General features: G+C 34.2%; 1 protein-coding gene across 1 annotated transcript; it reads right to left on the bottom strand.

Moving 5' to 3' along the window:
• Positions 1-684: 684 nt before the first annotated feature.
• LOC141672192 (mitochondrial inner membrane protein OXA1-like) lies at positions 685-18313 on the bottom strand. Its single transcript, XM_074478727.1, has 9 exons — positions 17772-18313; positions 17486-17576; positions 15511-15558; positions 8498-8556; positions 5744-5819; positions 5493-5624; positions 4380-4487; positions 1835-1889; positions 685-1488 (listed from the first exon to the last, which is right to left on the bottom strand). Exons 1-9 carry the CDS (start codon positions 18242-18244, stop codon positions 1199-1201), a joined length of 1332 nt encoding a protein of 443 aa, XP_074334828.1. The 5' UTR covers positions 18245-18313; the 3' UTR covers positions 685-1198.
• Positions 18314-18803: the final 490 nt, after the last annotated feature.

The raw sequence follows: 18803 nt of genomic DNA, 5'->3' as shown, positions 1-18803 counted from the left end.
ATATATTGCCAATAATTACAGAGAAAAATAATTTTAATTAGCACAATTTAGAGTATTCTTGTGTATTGCACGTGGTATAGAGCTAGTTAATTTTAATTTTATAACATTATTAACGTAAATATAATTTTTATGATCTAACTTATGAATTGAGGTAAATTGAGAGGGGAAAAAAATCATAATTTAACCTTTATAATAGTAATAAAGTATTTCTTAATTCTTAAATCTTAATTTTTTTTATTATATTCTGCATTTTTTCTAATATTTTACCAATTACACCAATTTCTGACTGATTACTCTTATTTTCCAATTCTTGACCCATTTTTTTAAAAAACCAATATTTGACCCAATTTTTGCTTAATTAAGTTGATTAATGGAACGATAAATCGATTATTATTTCCGATTAATCGTCAACTTTTAGATACCAGCTTTTAAAACACTCCGTAAGTAAACAATTTTGATAAAATAATTTTTGTATTTCGACAAAAAGCATAACAAAATTAAGTATGCAATGTTGTCGTATTCTTAGATAATCATACATTAACATTTAAAAAATCATTGAAACAGTCTCAAACAGGATACCGTTAGGAGTGTTTATAAAACAAAGTAGAAAAAAAGTAGCAGCACGGTTTGATACTTGCACCTGAAAGCGGCTCTATTTGTGGAAGCTGCTAGATGAGAAGATGATAAAAAGTAATTTAAAGAATTTTAAGATCGCCACCTCGCCTCTCCAATCCATTGCTATTAGTATATCTATAGATAGAAAGATATCACCCGTATCTTTAGTTACACAACAGCCTAACGATTCAGGCACCGGCAAATATTACAAGACACCGTACCATGCACACCACATAATCAAATACTGGGTTGCATAAACTGGGTCGAGCTATAGTTCGGCCACACAGAAGGTCAGTTTTGTAGCCTCCTCTAGTCTAAACTTCTACAAATATATTTTAATATAGCAATCCAAAGAGCTATGAACATAAAAACTTTAAACTCCCCATCCCAAGTAGCCATAGCAAACCCCTAATGATGAAACAAAAAGGCTCTTGCTCCCTTCCTACCCTCTCAATCCAAATTAATGAAGTTGTTGCTAGTTTGACGTCGATACCTATAGAATTAAAGTTACATCTAATCCAGATCAGAGATATCCGAGGAATGCTAATTGCATTTCTCAGGTTGGCAAAAGTTTCAAAAACTTTCACTTCTTCTTGCCCTTCTTTCTTCCCTTCACTTGATTTTCTAAACTTCTGATCCTCTGACTGAGAACCGATGACACAGCAGGTTTGTTCTGGTTTGTTGGCTTTGCTGTGTGTGTAGGAATGGAAGTAGTATTTGATGGATTAGCAGGCGGCAGAGATTTACTCTGTTGCGCTTGTGCATATTTTTGAAGTGCTTCGGTAAAAGAGAAGGCAGGCTGTGCTGCTGTAACTGGTGCCACAGGTATAATAGGGATGCCCAGAAGTTTTTTCATAGTTGGTGCCCTAATTACTGGAAGGAAAAAAGAGATAATAAGGTAATTGAAATCATAAACGATAACAATTGTACAAGATACAAGATAATAGGAAATGGTAGCTGGAAGCCTGAAACAGGTAGAACAGTAGAAGAGTTTTGTTTAGCTTGGTGGTGAATATAAATTCCAATGTCTGCACAAGTTGGGTTTAAATAAATCGCTAGTCTTTTGATAGTTTAAATTCTCCATTACATTTGAACATTTATCTACAAATTATTCACAATCACATTGTATATGTACTGAGTGAAATTGTGCGGTTCATTAACAGTGTAAAATATAGAAGCATTATGCATCTCTGATGAGTAAGAAACTGAAAGGGCTCACCTGATCCATACAATAGAGCAAACACGTTGGACGTGATCCAATAAAAGAATATAGCCTGCAAACAAACTTCTTTCACATTAGATTACTAAAGCTGATGCGTAAATATATTTGTTCACAGAAGTTAACATGGCTTCAAATTTGTAGATCACTAGAATTTGACATGAAGAAAGATATAAGAAATGATAGCATGCAAAAGCTACTCTCTATTACCATAGATCTCTAATTTCCAAAACTTATAATATACAATAATAACCAAGGCCTGCAAATTTAATAAGTTTTAATTGCTATGGAAGTCTCTAATTTGACAAAAAAAAGAAAAAAGAAAAAGAAAGAGAATGATTATTATAAAACAATATATGCATGAGCTAGCTACAGGGAAACCAACTCATCTAGAGAGTCACCAAAGCGCCCCAAACAGGATTATATACTTTTCTAAAACTTCCCCTCAATTACGATTAAACAAACTTAAAGCAGACCAAATCATCCAGAGAAACACACAAACAATTTAAATTAAAAATAGGGGTAGGAGGACCGAACCTGAGACCCCTCCCTTGAACGAGCTCTAATACCATGTTAAGTGATCAACTCATTCAACACCTTAAGATGTTAGAGGAAGACCCCAACACCATCATATACTATTAAACAATATCTACTTGAATATTATGAGACTATGTTCCAGTGTACTCATTTTAGATTGGAATAATGTCAACAATTTAGGAAAAAAATATGTCAATTACGAGATACAATTATAGTGATATATGTAAGAGAAATTACCCTAAATAACTAATATTTGGTGTTGTGTGCCCGAAATAACATATGTCGGGTTTGGTGCCCTTTATATCCATATGAACTCGCATTTTACTAAAGTGTATGCTGACTGGCAGCTAAAACGCTTGCAGGATTGACCCAGCTACTTCCCTTCCAATGTTTCATCTTAGTAAATATTAAATAGAGCCTATCCATCTCGCTCCCCTCTCATCATACAGTCCCCCACACCCTTTTCTCTCTCTCCCCTTCTCATTATTATGTATATGCAGTCTGCAACATATACACACACATACACTATCCTCTTCATATACGAATTTCAATTAAGAATTTTGGGTTTGGTTTTCTCTCTCCCCCCTTCTCATTATTATGTATATGCAGTCTGCAACATATACACACACATACACTATCCTCTTCATATACGAATTTCAATTAAGAATTTTGGGTTTGGTTTGAACTATGTTTTTAAAGTAGTGATTATATTGATTGTTTTCAAGGCAGTGTTTGATGATTTGGCGAGATATTAAGATATCGACCAGAAGAGATTTAGTAGAGTTGGTGATGATGCCGAATGGATTGGTGGCGGATAGAGTACACATATGATTTTTGTATGTGTTGTTGGTTTGTATTTGTAACTGTATCAGTCTGATCGATGCGTAGCTTGTGTATACATGTGATGTCTATGCATCAACTCAAGTAAAGTTTACACAATTAGTGTATGCATGTACAGAATTTCGGATTCGCCAAATTCGTGTACTTGAGAATGAATATGACAAAGAACAGAAGAAACCTGTCAGATCCGCATCCGTGGGATGCGTGTACTGCTTAAGTGTCCATGGAAGCAGAAGGCGCGCATTCATCATATGCGTATACAGTACTAGCATTTGTTGTATGTGTGTCCAAATGGCTATTCCGGGCACCTTATTAGAGAGTCGTTATATTGGGCAGTGTTTGTTTAAAATTGGTTATATTGGGCATTCATCCTAAATGTAACTATTACTTTTTGCCCGCTACGCTTTGGCATTGTTAATGTTAAAATATTAATTGAACTCATTTTTGATTGACTTGATTTAAATTTAAAATGAAATATTTGTTTTTCTGTTTGTGACTTAAAATATGTAATACATAAACTACTGTGATACCGAATAATACCTAATAAATTGTTACATATCTAATTAAGTGGCATACTATGATATTCTGTGTAATTTAACTTTTGTACCATTTAAATTTAAAAAAGTTGCATATATCATAATCTTTTCTTAATTAAGAATTAAAAAGAATATTTATGTAACTTTGACTGATTTATTTTAAAAATTTCATATACAACTACTCACTCAATTTTTGGTTATAAGCTTCCTCGATATTGTAAAACCCCGGTTTTTCAATTTAATTTGTGTATATAGCAATTTCAGCTAATGTATTTATAAAATTTTCATTAATATTAAAATTTATTTTCTTGATTTTATTAGATTTTAACTTTCTATTTTAGTAAAAGAACAATTTATTTCAGATATAAGACTTTGATCCAGTATATTTATTTTAAATTAGAGTAAGGTTAATAAATTAGGAAAAAAAATGTCAACTAAAGATTAAAGTTAAAGTGATATATATGTAATTTGGGTTTTTACTACTGCTCCATTTATGGTGTATGGAAAGAAGGCAATACAAATCTCTCCTCCAAAGGCTATACCAATGCTTTCTGCTACTTGACAAGAACACTTTGCAGATATATCAGGATTAATATACACTGTATAGCATATCTATAAGAGATGATGAGTACCTTTGGGAAAGACATGGTAAGAGGGACTGTGATAAGGGCAAAAACCCTCAAGACTTTTTTCATTGTTGCACCTGATGGATTACCTTCCATACCTTCTTGCATATTGCACTGAGGAGAGGCAATAGGTGAAAAGTTGGCCAAAATAGATAATGGTGCCATATAGATATAGGAACATTTATCAACATTGAAATAGAGTATTTATACTTTTGAACAACATAGCATGCAGTCATGAAAGTTAAACTGCCACAACAATTGGACCCTCAGCAAATATGTACAGGGAATAATATATTAGACATCTGACAGAACTAACTGAAAAAGATGACAACTTCACATACCTATACAATGTGGAATTTAAAATTTATGCAGGCATGAAAAAAAATAATGCATCTATGAGAACTAGACTAAATAACCTGATATATATAAGAACCGTGAGAACCGGTGGTTCTTTAGTTGAAACTAGTGATTTTTTGAAAAGTTAAACTTTCGAATTTGGTAAATTGGCGATTTGATACAAACCAAAAAATTTAAATTTTGTAAAAATCACCAATTTTAGCTATTCGTATCACCTGGTTCTCAGGTTTCTCATACATATAGATATATAGAGATATATCAAGAAGCTCGATACAAAGAAATTCTATAGCGGAAGACGAGATTTGGTTTTAATACTTATCAGAATACATAGACATATTGGATTGGTATATATATATATAGGCCATTACTCAATGGAGAACCCTCTTATATGGAGATCCAATTAAAATTTGAAAAAAAAAATGATTTTAATTTTGATTCTACAGTGGAATAATTTTGAATAAGTGTGATTTACTATGATTCTACTCTAGAACCACTTTAAACTTTTCCATTAAATTTCAATGAATTTTTAAATAAAAAAATTGTGTAACTCTGCTTTTTAACTTGGTAATTAAAATTTGTAACTATATATGATGAAAAATGAAAAAAATTATATATTTATATTTTTTAAATAATGGTTATCCACGGTTCTCTGAATAAGAGGGTTCTCTGTGGAGTGCTACAGATACCTATCTAATCATGCTCAATTCACTACTTAGACACTGCTTTACAAGTGGGAAGAGAATAGGTTCATGAAACTGTTACCTCAACAGTTAACCAGAATGTCAATGCTGTCAAGACCGGAAAGATGTAGAAACTATCAGGAGTCGTCAGATCAACAAACCAGAATGCTCCACCTTCTTTAAAAGACGGTACCTTCTCAACCATGTTTCGAATCTACAAATAAAATGATAAGATGTGATGCGGATAAGGGAGATAGCTAGTAATCATGTTTAAAAAGAGATTAAAAAATATTACATCTAATATGCTTATCGTGGAAAAGGATAATATCTTACTGCAAAGAAAAAACTGAGAAAAACTGGACCCTGTATCAGGAGTCCTTTTAAAGGAGTCCAAGGTGTTACACCATACCTGCAGTGCCACCAGAACAGATTTGCTAAAAAATTAACACACATTTTTAGTTTTAAAAACAATCAAAGTAAATGACGTAAAGGTGACCGGATCAGTTGAAGGGGTAACTGGACATGTAAACTGTTATTTTGTAGATCCAAAGAGTTCAGTGCAAGTGAATAAAAAAACATATATTTAATGTTCTATTATTAACATCCAGTGTTGTTAAAAGCGCGCTTAAGTGCTCGCTTAAGCGAGAAGCGCTGCGATGCGAGGCTGAAGCGCCTCGATTCAATTATGCGATGCAAGTTTGATGAAGCGCGTTTTTGGTGCGCTTAAACGAGATGCAAGAAGCGCAAAAAAACGCGCTTTTAAATTTTAAACTGATTCTTCTTTCTTTTATATATATATACACTGATTCTTGTTTATACACACATACACAGATTGAGTCCTGATTTCTCATCTTCTTGGTAATCATTCTTGTACACACACACATATATATATACACGATCTTGACACATATATTACTTAGTGTATATTTTTTTTATACACATATTTGTTATACTGATACACACACGGACATATTTGTATAAATTATAACTAATTTGTATATTCACGACTAATAGATGGCTGATAAAAAAGACGTGGAATTGAAATATGTACGGGAAGTGATAGAGGGGAGTTCAGTTAAACTTAGTTGTAATTTCTGTGGAAAAGTAACATCTGGTGGAGTATTTAGTTGATCCTCTATATTATTTTGTTACAAAGACTTCATATTTTGGCCTTAAATTTGAATATGGTTATTACTAACATTTTATGACAATCTAATTTGTTGATTACATGTTAAATTTATTGTTATACATTTTTTTTCAAACTATTGCATTTTTTTTCAAAAAGCACGCTTCTCGCGTTGTGCATTGCGCTTATGCTTCAGGAAGCCTTTGCGCTTCAGTGCGCATCTCGCGTTTAATAACACTGTTAACATCACAATTGAAGTGTAAGTTTCATGTGAATGTTACATAATCTTATAGAAGACTATGGATAGTTAAGAGGCCACTAATTAAAACCAGGAAAACACATGTCAAAAGAAACATACAAAAAAAATAATTCTAAACAAATCTCAATCCAAAGTTTGTAAGAATTACTTCTATAATTCAGAAAATTTAAATTCAAAACTCAAAACTCAGCAGTCGTTCCTAGTTCAAAAACCAATTTTGCAGCATCTGGTACTTTGTGTTACCAGGCAGGTTCACAACGAAAATTAATGGAAGAGTTAGCTGGAAAGGAGAACTTTATTATATTTTTTAATTCCACATTTTTTCATAAACTTGCGATCTTCAAAATTGGTTTGGTTTTGAATTGCAATACATTTATAGTAGTATTGTATTGTAAGTACTGTAGATCATTAACTTATAACCTACAATACTTAATTTAATGGACAAACAAAAGAATATTTAAACATATTTATTTCTAAGAATTTTCCCTATGGTAGTAGATAATATTATTAAATTTTACTTATTTGACAAAAGTCCTTGCAGAGTTAAATGGAAAAAAAGACAGGAGTGGACAAGTCTTGACAGTTGAGTACTGCAATTGCTAGACGAGGTATGGTTAGGTACACAAATTCAGTTTACTCAAAAGTTGTAGCCTATTAGGACAAAGAAACATTTTAACTACTCAACGAGGGAACAAAAACTGGCAGATTCAGTGCTAGCTCTAAAAAATTAGGGCAAGAACCAATGAAGAGGGGAACTGAAGCTGAAGGAAGGGTTTGCAAAGCACGACATTATAAGCTCTCAATTATATCATCATAAACGCATGTAATTAAGTGCATATACTACTTGAACCAATGTTGCTTTGTTGTAGATCATTTTGGTTAGAGAATGACACACAAGCACAAAATGTATGTGGTAATAAATTGATAATGAAATTAAAGGGGTATCTCAGGGACACGTTCTAATTGAAATTATTGTTATCGTCAGATTAAATATTCTTATCAATTATTACCGATAAAGAATTGAAAAAAATCATAAGCTGAGGGAATTTTGACATAATTATCTAGGACAACAGAATTAAGGAATAACAAGAGTGACAGAATTTACAAAGCAAAATGTATGGTTGTCACGGAGAGTTATTTCAGTTTAGATAACTGATTTCTTCCCCCATTTGTAAACTACAAAATGATTACTGCAAAAGCGAAAAAGCTAAAAAAAATGCGGGCAAGTAATAACACCAAAGAACCAACTAAATTAAATAATAGCATCTGTCCAACTTACTACTTCCGAACGTAATTGATTGGGGTATTTTATTTTATTTATAAGTATTGGTTGGGCTATTTGATCCAGCTTTCTTTGCCCAATATCAAGATAGAAGGTATACTTGTTGTATCAAAGCCTAAGTTGATCTGTTTGTGCTTTTCGAGAACACTTACATTCAGTTTATATAAGGTCTCGGGTTTAAAGTCATATTTTGGCCGTCTATATAAAAACTAAAAGAGTTCATCTAAGTCTCTAACTATAAATTGAAACATGTGCATATCCTGTTACAAATAGATGTAATCAGTAATCTGTATTTTTTATTTCCAGATACGACAACAAAAGATATCTAATTAATAAGAACTGAGTTTCTTAATAAATAGATAATAATATAAAAGATAATTATGTCTGATGGGTGTCGCAATTTTTTTAAAAGTTCCATACTCTTTAAAAAGCTGTGACATTCGTTGTTGGCCTTCTGTTACTGCCGTAGGACTCATACCCTGCACAAAAATACAAGATGGTGAAAACATATATTTACATACATACGTTATATACATACATATATAGATGCTACCATAACAAAACAAAGAAAGACAATAGAGATCAGTAAGCTGTAAAAATATCAAAAATGGTGGAAATTAGTATCGGTAGACTGCATATATAAATATTTCTTGTGCATGGAACTCTACAAACTTGTATTGTGGGAGCCACTTAGAGAAAGACTGATACTAGAAAGTGACAAAGAGTGTTTCTTTGAGAAAAAAAAATAAAGTGAAACCAAGATTCAAGGAAGTTTCTATTTGTGCTGGTTAGACCATTGGAAATACAATAAAATGCTCATGTAGATGATCATATTATGTTATCTACTATGTTCAAGTTCATTTAATGTTAGGGGAGAATTTAGATAAATAATAAAATGTATCGAAATATCAAATAGAGTCAAATATTGGGTTTTGGCGGCAAAAGTTGTTAGGTTTAGATAGCTGGCAGGATACCATTAGTATAAACGGGGATCAATTCATCTTGTAAGGACAGACTTTGAAAATTTATAACAAAACTCTGATTCTCTCATCCCTTTCTATCTCTCTCATCCCTTTCTATCTCTCTCATCTCTCATCTCTCATCTCTCTATTTCTCAATTATATCTCTCTATGACTAATAGCTATCAAATTACAGGACTATACTAGTATCCTGTAACAATGGTATCAGAGCGATAACGATTCTGTACTGTGTTCGTCGAATATACACACGATTTCAACGAATAGATACAATTTGCAAGATTCTCATTCATCAATCACGGCGAAAACTAGAAAAATTACAGCAATGGAGAGTCAATCACGAAACCGAGATGTAATCGAAAGTCAAGTTCGATCTCTCGAGCAACAACAAGAAATACAGACGCGAAAATTAACTCAAATTGATGATGCTTTGGCTCAACAGATGACTGCAGTAGCACGAATTGAAGGTCAGATTGTTAGAGATCCAGAATCTAGTTCAAGAAATGCCACAGGACGCACTAATCTTGAAGCAGGTAACCCTAATTCGCTCAAAATTGTGCCTAAACTCGAATTTCCCAAATTTGATGGTCGTAACCCTAGGGTTTGGATGAAAAAGTGTGCTAGGTATTTCGATTTGTGTAAAATACCTGATGATCAAAAGGTTGATTTAGCCTCACTTTATATGACTGATAAAGCTGAAAATTGGATTAGTAGTTACTTATCGGCTAGGAAACAGGTGGATTGGGATGATTTCATTGTGGATTTAACTGCTAGGTTTCGAGATGATAACAGTTTTAATATGGTAGAGACCTTCAATAAGTTGTATCAGCACTCTGATCTTGAATGTTACATTGACGAATTCGAGAATATTCGGTCAATTATGAAACAAAATGCCTATGTGCTACCAGATGCTTATGTGCTAGATAGTTTCATTGGTGGATTGAAATCTTCTGTGAAACCTTTTGTTAAGGCTTTTAAACCAACAACAATTGCAGAAGCAATTGAGTTTGCTAGACTTCAGGAAGAGTCTATAGCTGTAAACAGTGCCAGATCTTTAAAATCTGTTTATTCTGCTACTTCTGTGCATAAACCTACAACATCTGTTCCATTATTGGAAAATGTTAAGGAGCCATTACTACCTACTCCAAGTACAGGACCTAATGTTAATAATCAGTCTGTTGTTCTCAAATACATACCAAAACATCATAATAATAGGCCTACACGGTACATACCAGCGGATGTTAGGGCTGAAAAGATAGCTAAAGGTCTATGTTACTATTGTGACCAAACTTATGAAAGAGGCCATAAGTGCAAATTCAAAGAGTCTCAATTGTTCACTGTGGAGGTTTCTGGAAGTAGTGATACAGTGGTTCAAGGAGCTGATGTTGAAGAAGAAGTGTTGATGGATGACCCCTGTATTTCAGTCAATGCATTAGTAGGTAGTAATACCTTTCAGACTATGAGAATCAAAGGAATAGCCAAAGAACAGGTCATTCATATTCTCATTGATTCAGGAAGTACACATAACTTCTTGGATTTGGAATTTGCCAGGAAACTTGGGTGTTCAATTAGTGAGATTCCACATCAAGTTGTCACTGTAGCTGATGGAAACCACATTCCGTGTACTCATGTTTGTAAACAATTTTCCCGGAAAATGAATAATGTGGAATTTTGTACAGAGGTAATGTTGATCTCACTAGGCAGCTGTGACATGGTGTTGGGTATTCAATGGTTGAGTACATTGGGATCAGTACAGTGGAATTTCAAGCAACTTAAGATGGAATTCTCATTTAAAGGGCAACTCATGTGTTTGAAAGGAATTCCTGTCCAGAAACTTAAAATCATTGAGGGCAAACCTTCAGCAAAACTATTCACAACTGCTTCTCAATTGTGTTTCTTGCAAGTAAGACCTGTTGACTTTGTCGGATCAACTATACATGTGAACACAGATTCTAGTGATGCTGAAATATGTTCTGTTGAATCTTTTCCGAGTAGTATAAGTTGTTGTTCAGTAAACAAGGAAGAATTTAAGGAGTTAGAATTGTTAAAACAGAAATATGTTGTTGTTTTTAAGGAACCAACTGCATTACCTCCTAGTAGGGGAGTGTTTGATCATCAAATTCCCTTGTTACCATATGTTAATCCTGTCAGTATTAGACCTTATAGATACCCTTTAAAACAGAAAGATATAATTGAACAACTTGTTCAAGAAATGTTAGACAGGGGCATTATCCAGGATAGTTCAAGTCCTTTTTCTTCCCCTGTAGTACTTGTTGGGAAAAAAGATGGTACTTGGAGGCTCTGTATTGACTACAGGGATTTGAATAAAAAAAATTGTGAAGGATAAGTTCCCTATCTCTATTGTAGAAGAACTTATTGATGAGCTAGCAGGATCTACAGTTTTTTAGTAAATTGGATCTCAGATCAGGATATCATCAGTTAAGGTTGGATCCAAAAGATGTGTTCAAAACCGCTTTCAAAACCCATAGAGGGCACTATGAGTTCTTAGTTATGCCATTTGGCTTAACTAATGCCCCTGCTTCTTTCCAACGATGGATGAACTTTGTTTTTAGACCATTGCTCAGGAAGAGCGTTCTTGTGTTTTTTGATGATATTCTTGTTTATAGCCAAAATTTTAATGAGCATTGGCAGCATTTAGAGGAGGCGCTGGAATTGATGAGTATTAATCAGATGTATGCTAAGGAGTCAAAATGCAATTTTGCAATGCAGAAGGTTGAGTATTTAGGTCACTTCATTTCTGGTTCAGGAGTAGAAACAGATCCTAAAAAGATTGTTGCTATAGTGCAGTGGCCTTTACCTAAAAATGTGAAGGAGCTACGAAGTTTCTTAGGCTTAAGTGGTTACTACAGAAAATTCATACGGAATTATGCTACCATAAGTAAACCACTCACTGATCTGTTGAAAAAGGGAGCTTTCTGCTGGAATACAGAATCTCAGCAAGCGTTTGAGCAACTTAAACATGCACTGAGTACTTCACCTGTTCTTGCTGTACCAAACTTTACAGAAACCTTTATAGTTGAGACTGACGCTTCTCAGAATGGTATTGGGGCTGTATTGATGCAAAAAGAGCAACCATTAGCTTTCATTAGTAAGAGTTTGGGACCAAAATGGCAGAAGTTATCTGTGTATGAGAAGGAGCTTTTAGCTATTGTTACTGCAGTTCAGAAGTGGGGTCAATATCTGATGGGAAATCATTTCATCATTCGCACAGACCAGAAGAGTCTTAAGTGGTTACTGCAACAGAAAATTTCAACTCCTTTTCAGCATTTCTGGTTATCTAAGCTACTTGGTTTTGACTATGAAATACAGTACAAAAGTGGCAAAGAAAATTTGGCTGCAGATGCTTGCTTTATCAAGGGTGTACAGTGCAGATTTGGTTTGTATGGCTATTTCTCTTGTTTCTTCTGATCTGGAAGCTTTAATCAAAGCTAGTTACCAAGATGATCCTCACTTCAGGGATTTATTGCAGCGACTTCAACAAAATCAAGTTGTTCAGCAGTATAAACTTCAAGATGGATTAATCAGGAAGAAAAACAAGATTTTGATTGGACCAAATGCTGATTTGAAACTTAAAATTCTGCAATGGCATCATGTATCTCCCGAGAGTGGTCATGCAGGTAGAGATGCTACACTCAAGAGAATTAAACAACTGTTCACTTGGAAGGGTATGACTACCCAAGTAAGGCGGTATGTGAGGAATTGTCAAATCTGTCAAGCTGCCAAATATGATGTGGCAGCATATCCTGGCCTTCTCCAACCACTCCCTATTCCCTCTGAAGTTTGGATAGATGTCTCCATGGATTTTATTACTGGGTTGCCAAAATCACAAGGAAAAGATGTTATTTTGGTAGTGGTAGATAGGTTGAGCAAGTATGCTCACTTTGTGCCTCTGTCACACCCGTTTTCTGCTATACAAGTAGCACAGGCTTACCTGGATAATGTGTTTAAATTGCACGGTTGGCCAAGGAGTATAGTCAGTGATAGAGATGCTGTGTTCCTTAGTAATTTTTGGCAGGCCTTGTTTTCTTTGCACGGCACTGATTTCTTACTGTCATCTTCTTATCATCCTGCTACCGATGGGCAAACTGAGGTAGTAAATAGGTGTTTGGAAACCTATCTTCGGTGTATGTGTGTTGGTCAAGAGAAAGAGTGGAGTTCTTGGCTACCTCTAGCAGAGTGGTGGTATAATACACACTACCACACTGCTACTAATACAACCCCTTATGAGGTAGTTTATGGTTAGGCACCCCCTCTCCACCTACCCTATCTAGCTGGTGAATCTGTTAATCATGAGGTTGATAGGAGTTTGCAGAGGAGGGAAGAAATGATAACTGAATTGAAATTTCAGTTATCAAAGGCACAGAATAGGATGAAGCATTTCAGTGATCAACACAGATCAGATAGATCATTTGATGTGGGTGAATGGGTGTGGCTGAAACTGCAGCCCTACAAGCAGTCTTCTGTGCTTCTTAGGAAGAATCAGAAATTAAGTCCAAAATATTGTGGACCTTATCAGATTATAGCTCAGATTGGTAAAGTGGCTTATAAACTGAAATTGCCACCTACTGCTCTAATCCATGATGTGTTTCATGTGTCTCAGTTGAAAGCTTTTCATGGAACATTGCCTATTACGACTCATATTCCTAACTGGATGCATCAGAGTTCTGGAACTAATGTCAGAATACCCGAGTCTATCTTAGCAAGAAGGGTAGTGAAGTTTCAGAATAAAGTTCAGGTTCAGTTTTTGGTCAAATGGAATGATATGCCTGATCATGATTCTACATGGGAGATAGCTGAGGATTTTGAAAAACAGTTCCCTCAATTTGATATGACAATCTGAGAATGTGGATAAACTTGGGGCAAGTTTCTTCTATGGAGGAAGGAATGTTAGGGGAGAATTTAGATAAATAATAAAATGTATCGAAATATCAAATAGAGTCAAATATTGGGTTTTGGCGGAAAAAGTTGTTAGGATTAGATAGCTGGCAGGATACCATTAGTATAAACGGGGATCAATTCATCTTGTAAGGACAGACTTTGAAAATTTATAACAAAACTCTGATTCTCTCATCCCTTTCTATCTCTCTCATCCCTTTCTATCTCTCTCATCTCTCATCTCTCATCTCTCTATTTCTCAATTATATCTCTCTATGACTAATAGCTATCAAATTACATGACTATACTAGTATCCTGTAACATTTAAATAAGAGGATTGCATCACCTATAAAGAGGAGCACATTCCCAACTTTAACAGCAAGATTTTTATCCTAACAATTATTTTAATTCCTGATAAATCACAAATAACTACAACATATATACATATGATTCTAGAATCTTATAAATTTCAAATAAGAGAATGGAAATTCATTTCAAACACATAGTGCTTATTCGGCTAACATTTGTTTGGCTAACATATATATACCCATGAATTTCGACTTCCTGGGAAATACTCATTAGCAAAGTTTTTTGGTTGACAAAAGGAAAAACTTCCTTGAAAGTGTAATTACCCATGTAATATTGGAAGTTACTTAGCCGCCCCCTCCCGGTTGCTTAGACTTTCTTATGTAGGACAAGGTGGGAAAAAGGGTTAAATAAGGGATAAATTAACTATATTTACAGAGAATCAGTGAAGTCACAAATAAATCATAAGATTTATCCAATAAAATCCAATTCATATTCATCTCTATTCATTAAAAAAGATTACAATGGTTTATATAGTTGGCATCCACATTTATTACGCACAAGCTCGTCTTCAGTTGGTTCATCATTGTCTTTAGTGACATTCTTTCTGTTTTCTTTGAAGTGACAACTTCATGACAACAATATCTACTATCAAGCCTTCCGGCCAACCATTCATTACATCATACTCAATCTTGCTCAACAAAACATGATCAATAGTGTCTCGAAGTTCATCTTCAAAAAAGCAAAGTCGTAAGAACCTAGATTCCCATTTTCATAGAAGATTAAAAAAGGTAAGTCTCCAATCTTTTATAAAAGCCCTAGTAGGCCAATCCTCATTGTCATCATTTTTTATTCCAAGCCTAATTTTTAGAATAGCTCCAAATTGACCCAAATTTACTGTTTAATGTCAATACTAATTTGATGTATAAAAAGGGAGAGGATGAGGTATATGACCAAACTCTATCGAGAATCAAAGGAAACACAAGAAACCCTTAACCCTCACATATTTATCAAATATCATCAAATCGTATATTCAAATTTATTAGAATGAGGAGATTGCACACAATATTATTCCGAATAACCAACTTAACCTCTAGATTCTTAGTAAATAACTACTACCAGGTATAACCCAGTCAAAGATATTATAATAGATGGCCTGGATACAATACATTATTAATTAACAATAAATTTAACTAATTCTGGTTTCATATCAATGCTGTTCTGCAATACAAATGAAAATTTGAATGTCCATACCCTGTCCTGCATCTCTTGCTTTATTTCCTCTAATTTTGGCCTCATAAGCTGCAAAAAATAAGATAAACTATAAATATCTGCTAATTTTTTTAATAAAAATGATTAAAATTTAAACGAAATATATGAAACATCAAAGGAAAATGGAATAAAGCACAAGAAACAACTTCAAAAAAATGTAATACAAATCAAACTGGGAGACACATTAAGCTAATACATAGGCAACATGGATCACACCAGATGCAGTGCCCCAGTAAAGACTAAAGAGTGATATAAATGCCTTAAATTATAAGAAATAAAGAAAGAGGATTTTTTTCTCATGGTAGCCTGATTTATATTATTAACATATTTCCCACCAGATAATAGTGTCTTCAATAGAACAAAGCAGTACAAAAGCCAAATGATAACTCAATAAAAGATAGCTTATCAAAAACCTTAAAAATACAAAAATAGATCCCAAAAAAATCAGAGTAAAAAGTCTTTGTCATTTTGGTCAAGAAGGGAGACAGCAGCAGCTTATATGAGTTTGAGTTGAAATCATTTGTTTAGAGATAAAATAGAAAAGCTATGTAAATATAATCCTGTTTCAAAGGAAACTTGAACCAATATCCCCGATAATTTGTCCATCATGGGTAATTTACTACAGACGGATAAAAGAATTGAAGATAAAAATTAATGCAAGTTAATTAAGAATCAAACATTAAACATTGCACATTGCACATAAGATAGTTCAGCTTGAGGTTGAAAATTGACACACGAGTGTTGTCAAAGAGTTATCAATGCAGAATCACTCGGGTACATATGAACTCCTGAAATTAAGATTAATATGAACCGATTGTTTACTTGTAAACTCCAAAAGTTAAAGTGTAAATTGCCTGTTAAAATATGCATTCACATCATAGAGCAAAAAACAAACAAGGGTGTGTCTGGGACATTGGCTTAAAGCTTATCTCAATTTCAAAGTTATGCTGTCAAATCATAATATAAGTATATTCAACTCAATATACAATTTGGCCACAGAAAAGTTACTATGCTTAATTTCTTAAGTTTCAGTGGATAAAATTATACGGAACTACTTTGTTAAATGCTTGTCTTCTTAGTAGTTAGTATTAATTCAAAAGTTTTAAAGTAAGCTAACAGGCTCTTAGTCAGGTTAAATTGCAAGTTGTTTCGTCTTCCATATATCCATTTATAGAGCCTGACAAAATGACCAGAAGCCTTCACTACATCAACGAGGAAGGTACAGAAACTGACTCCCAAATCAAGATGGAAAAAGACGACTTCATACTAGGATTGCAGCCTAGTAGACACCTCTCCTTTGGTAACACAAGGTTGAGGGTTCGACTTTCGTGTGAAGATCAACACTAAATAAATATGACCACTAACCTAATTTCTCTTATACATCCTTTTCTTTTAAAATTTGGCAGCCTTAAGAACAAATATTGCCTTCGGTACCACCCTGAAACCGGTGGAATCATAAATTAAGTAGACTATAATGGATTTATGAAGTAACAATTGCTGTGTATGCTGCAGTTTAGTTCAGTTCTAGTTGGGCATTCTTTTCCTTTTTGAATTTTATGGACAATCACAAGACACTGACAGTTTTATTTATTTGGGGTGGAGGAATTTCGAGCAACAATCAAGTCATTAGTGCAGAGGTTACTTTTCATCTTTTGGCGGAGCAGTTAGGCATAATTTTACCGTGGGTTGTTCGTTTTGCTCTTACGGAAAAAGGAGGGAGGGTTGCTTTGTACGGGCATCTGCTGTTGCTTTTTCGAGCATATGCTGATCGGGTTTTGCAATTTAATTTTGAAGCATGCTGACACCTAAAAATCTCTTGATGAGTTAAGTTTATGAAATTCTAGTAATCCCTGGCATGTCATGGTGACTGTATCAAGTTGTCAGCAACTAGTACAATTTAGAGAAGTCATTACAATATAACAGTAAAGCATAAAGGAAGAAGAAAAAATAAAGTTACTGTTATCTTTGATGTAGCTTTGAGCTGATTAATCATCACTGGAACTGCCAGCCACCGAATTAAAATAGTCGTTGCAACTATGCTTCCCCACCTGAATTTAAATCCATAATTACTAACATACAGCGACATAAAGTAGAACAATTTGATCACACATGACATTGTTTCATTAAAATTGTACTCCTTTAACCTCACACATTCATTTCAATCAAATTTTAGCAAAGACGAAACTAACACAATTACAAAAAAACACGAAAACCGCAAAATCATCGCAAACAGATACACTCACCAAGGAAAACCAGTAAAAGTATGAATATAATCAATCAAATACTGCAAAGCCTTAACCGGAAAATACGAATCAGCAGCAGCCACCACAACTTCACTAACAACCGGAACACCTTGCTGAGTCACAACATCCACACTACCATCACTCAACACTCCCGCCACGTCACTCATATACTCCACCTTCCCCGTCCCGTCTTCAATCCCCGGTGCCGACGACGACGACATATTTCGCGCCAAAATCGATCCATTCAACACCGAATTAAACGAATATGAAAAGTTTGTATGTGTAAACGTAGGGTTGAGCAGTCCGGTGGTTGTAATTAAGGATCGATTTTGGCGGGAAAATTGGAGGTTTAGGGTTTTAGAGTCATCTTCTTGTTTATCGTTGTTGTGGGGATTAATGTAGTGAAATGAAGGGGTGAATTTATGGTGATTGAAGAGCTTGGCTCGTGTGATGAGACTGCGTCGAAACGCCATTTATGTAAATTATGACCGACTTCAACTCAATTAATAGCAACTGGTGTCATATAAAAATAAATTATTCAGTCATTTTATAAATATGAACAAATTCATTACTTCATTCGATTTTCTGATTATTATAAGAATCTTGAAAATTATTTGATTAGATAACCATTATCTCAATCGTTATCAAGAAATATTTTTACATAGATTTGAATTTTTTACTCGGGCTTATGTCATCAGATGTGAGTAAAAGGGGGAACTGGTTCTCCTATGTTTATGTACATGAAAAAAATTGCAGAGATCATAATTTTTCCTCTTTTCATTTTTCCTCAGCAGGGTCTTGTTAACAAATATATCTTATCTACTGAAGCGAAATTCAAGTGCAGTATACTCAATTATTTGCCCTGCTGCTTGTTGACTTCTTTTTCCCCTCTGTCTCACGTCCTGAATTCGATTCTCGTTCAATCCCAAAATTTACGAGAACGAATACTCATACGGATATGAGAACGGATACTAGGCTGCAATTCATATTTGTGGGAAAAAAAACTAACAAAACCTGGGAGAGTCTCCCATA

This window comes from Apium graveolens, chromosome 7 (assembly GCF_009905375.1).
Source record: "Apium graveolens cultivar Ventura chromosome 7, ASM990537v1, whole genome shotgun sequence".
NCBI classification, from domain to species: domain Eukaryota; kingdom Viridiplantae; phylum Streptophyta; class Magnoliopsida; order Apiales; family Apiaceae; genus Apium; species Apium graveolens.
The sequence above is the reverse complement of the archived record's forward strand: the minus strand, read 5'-3'. Positions and strand labels throughout refer to the sequence as shown.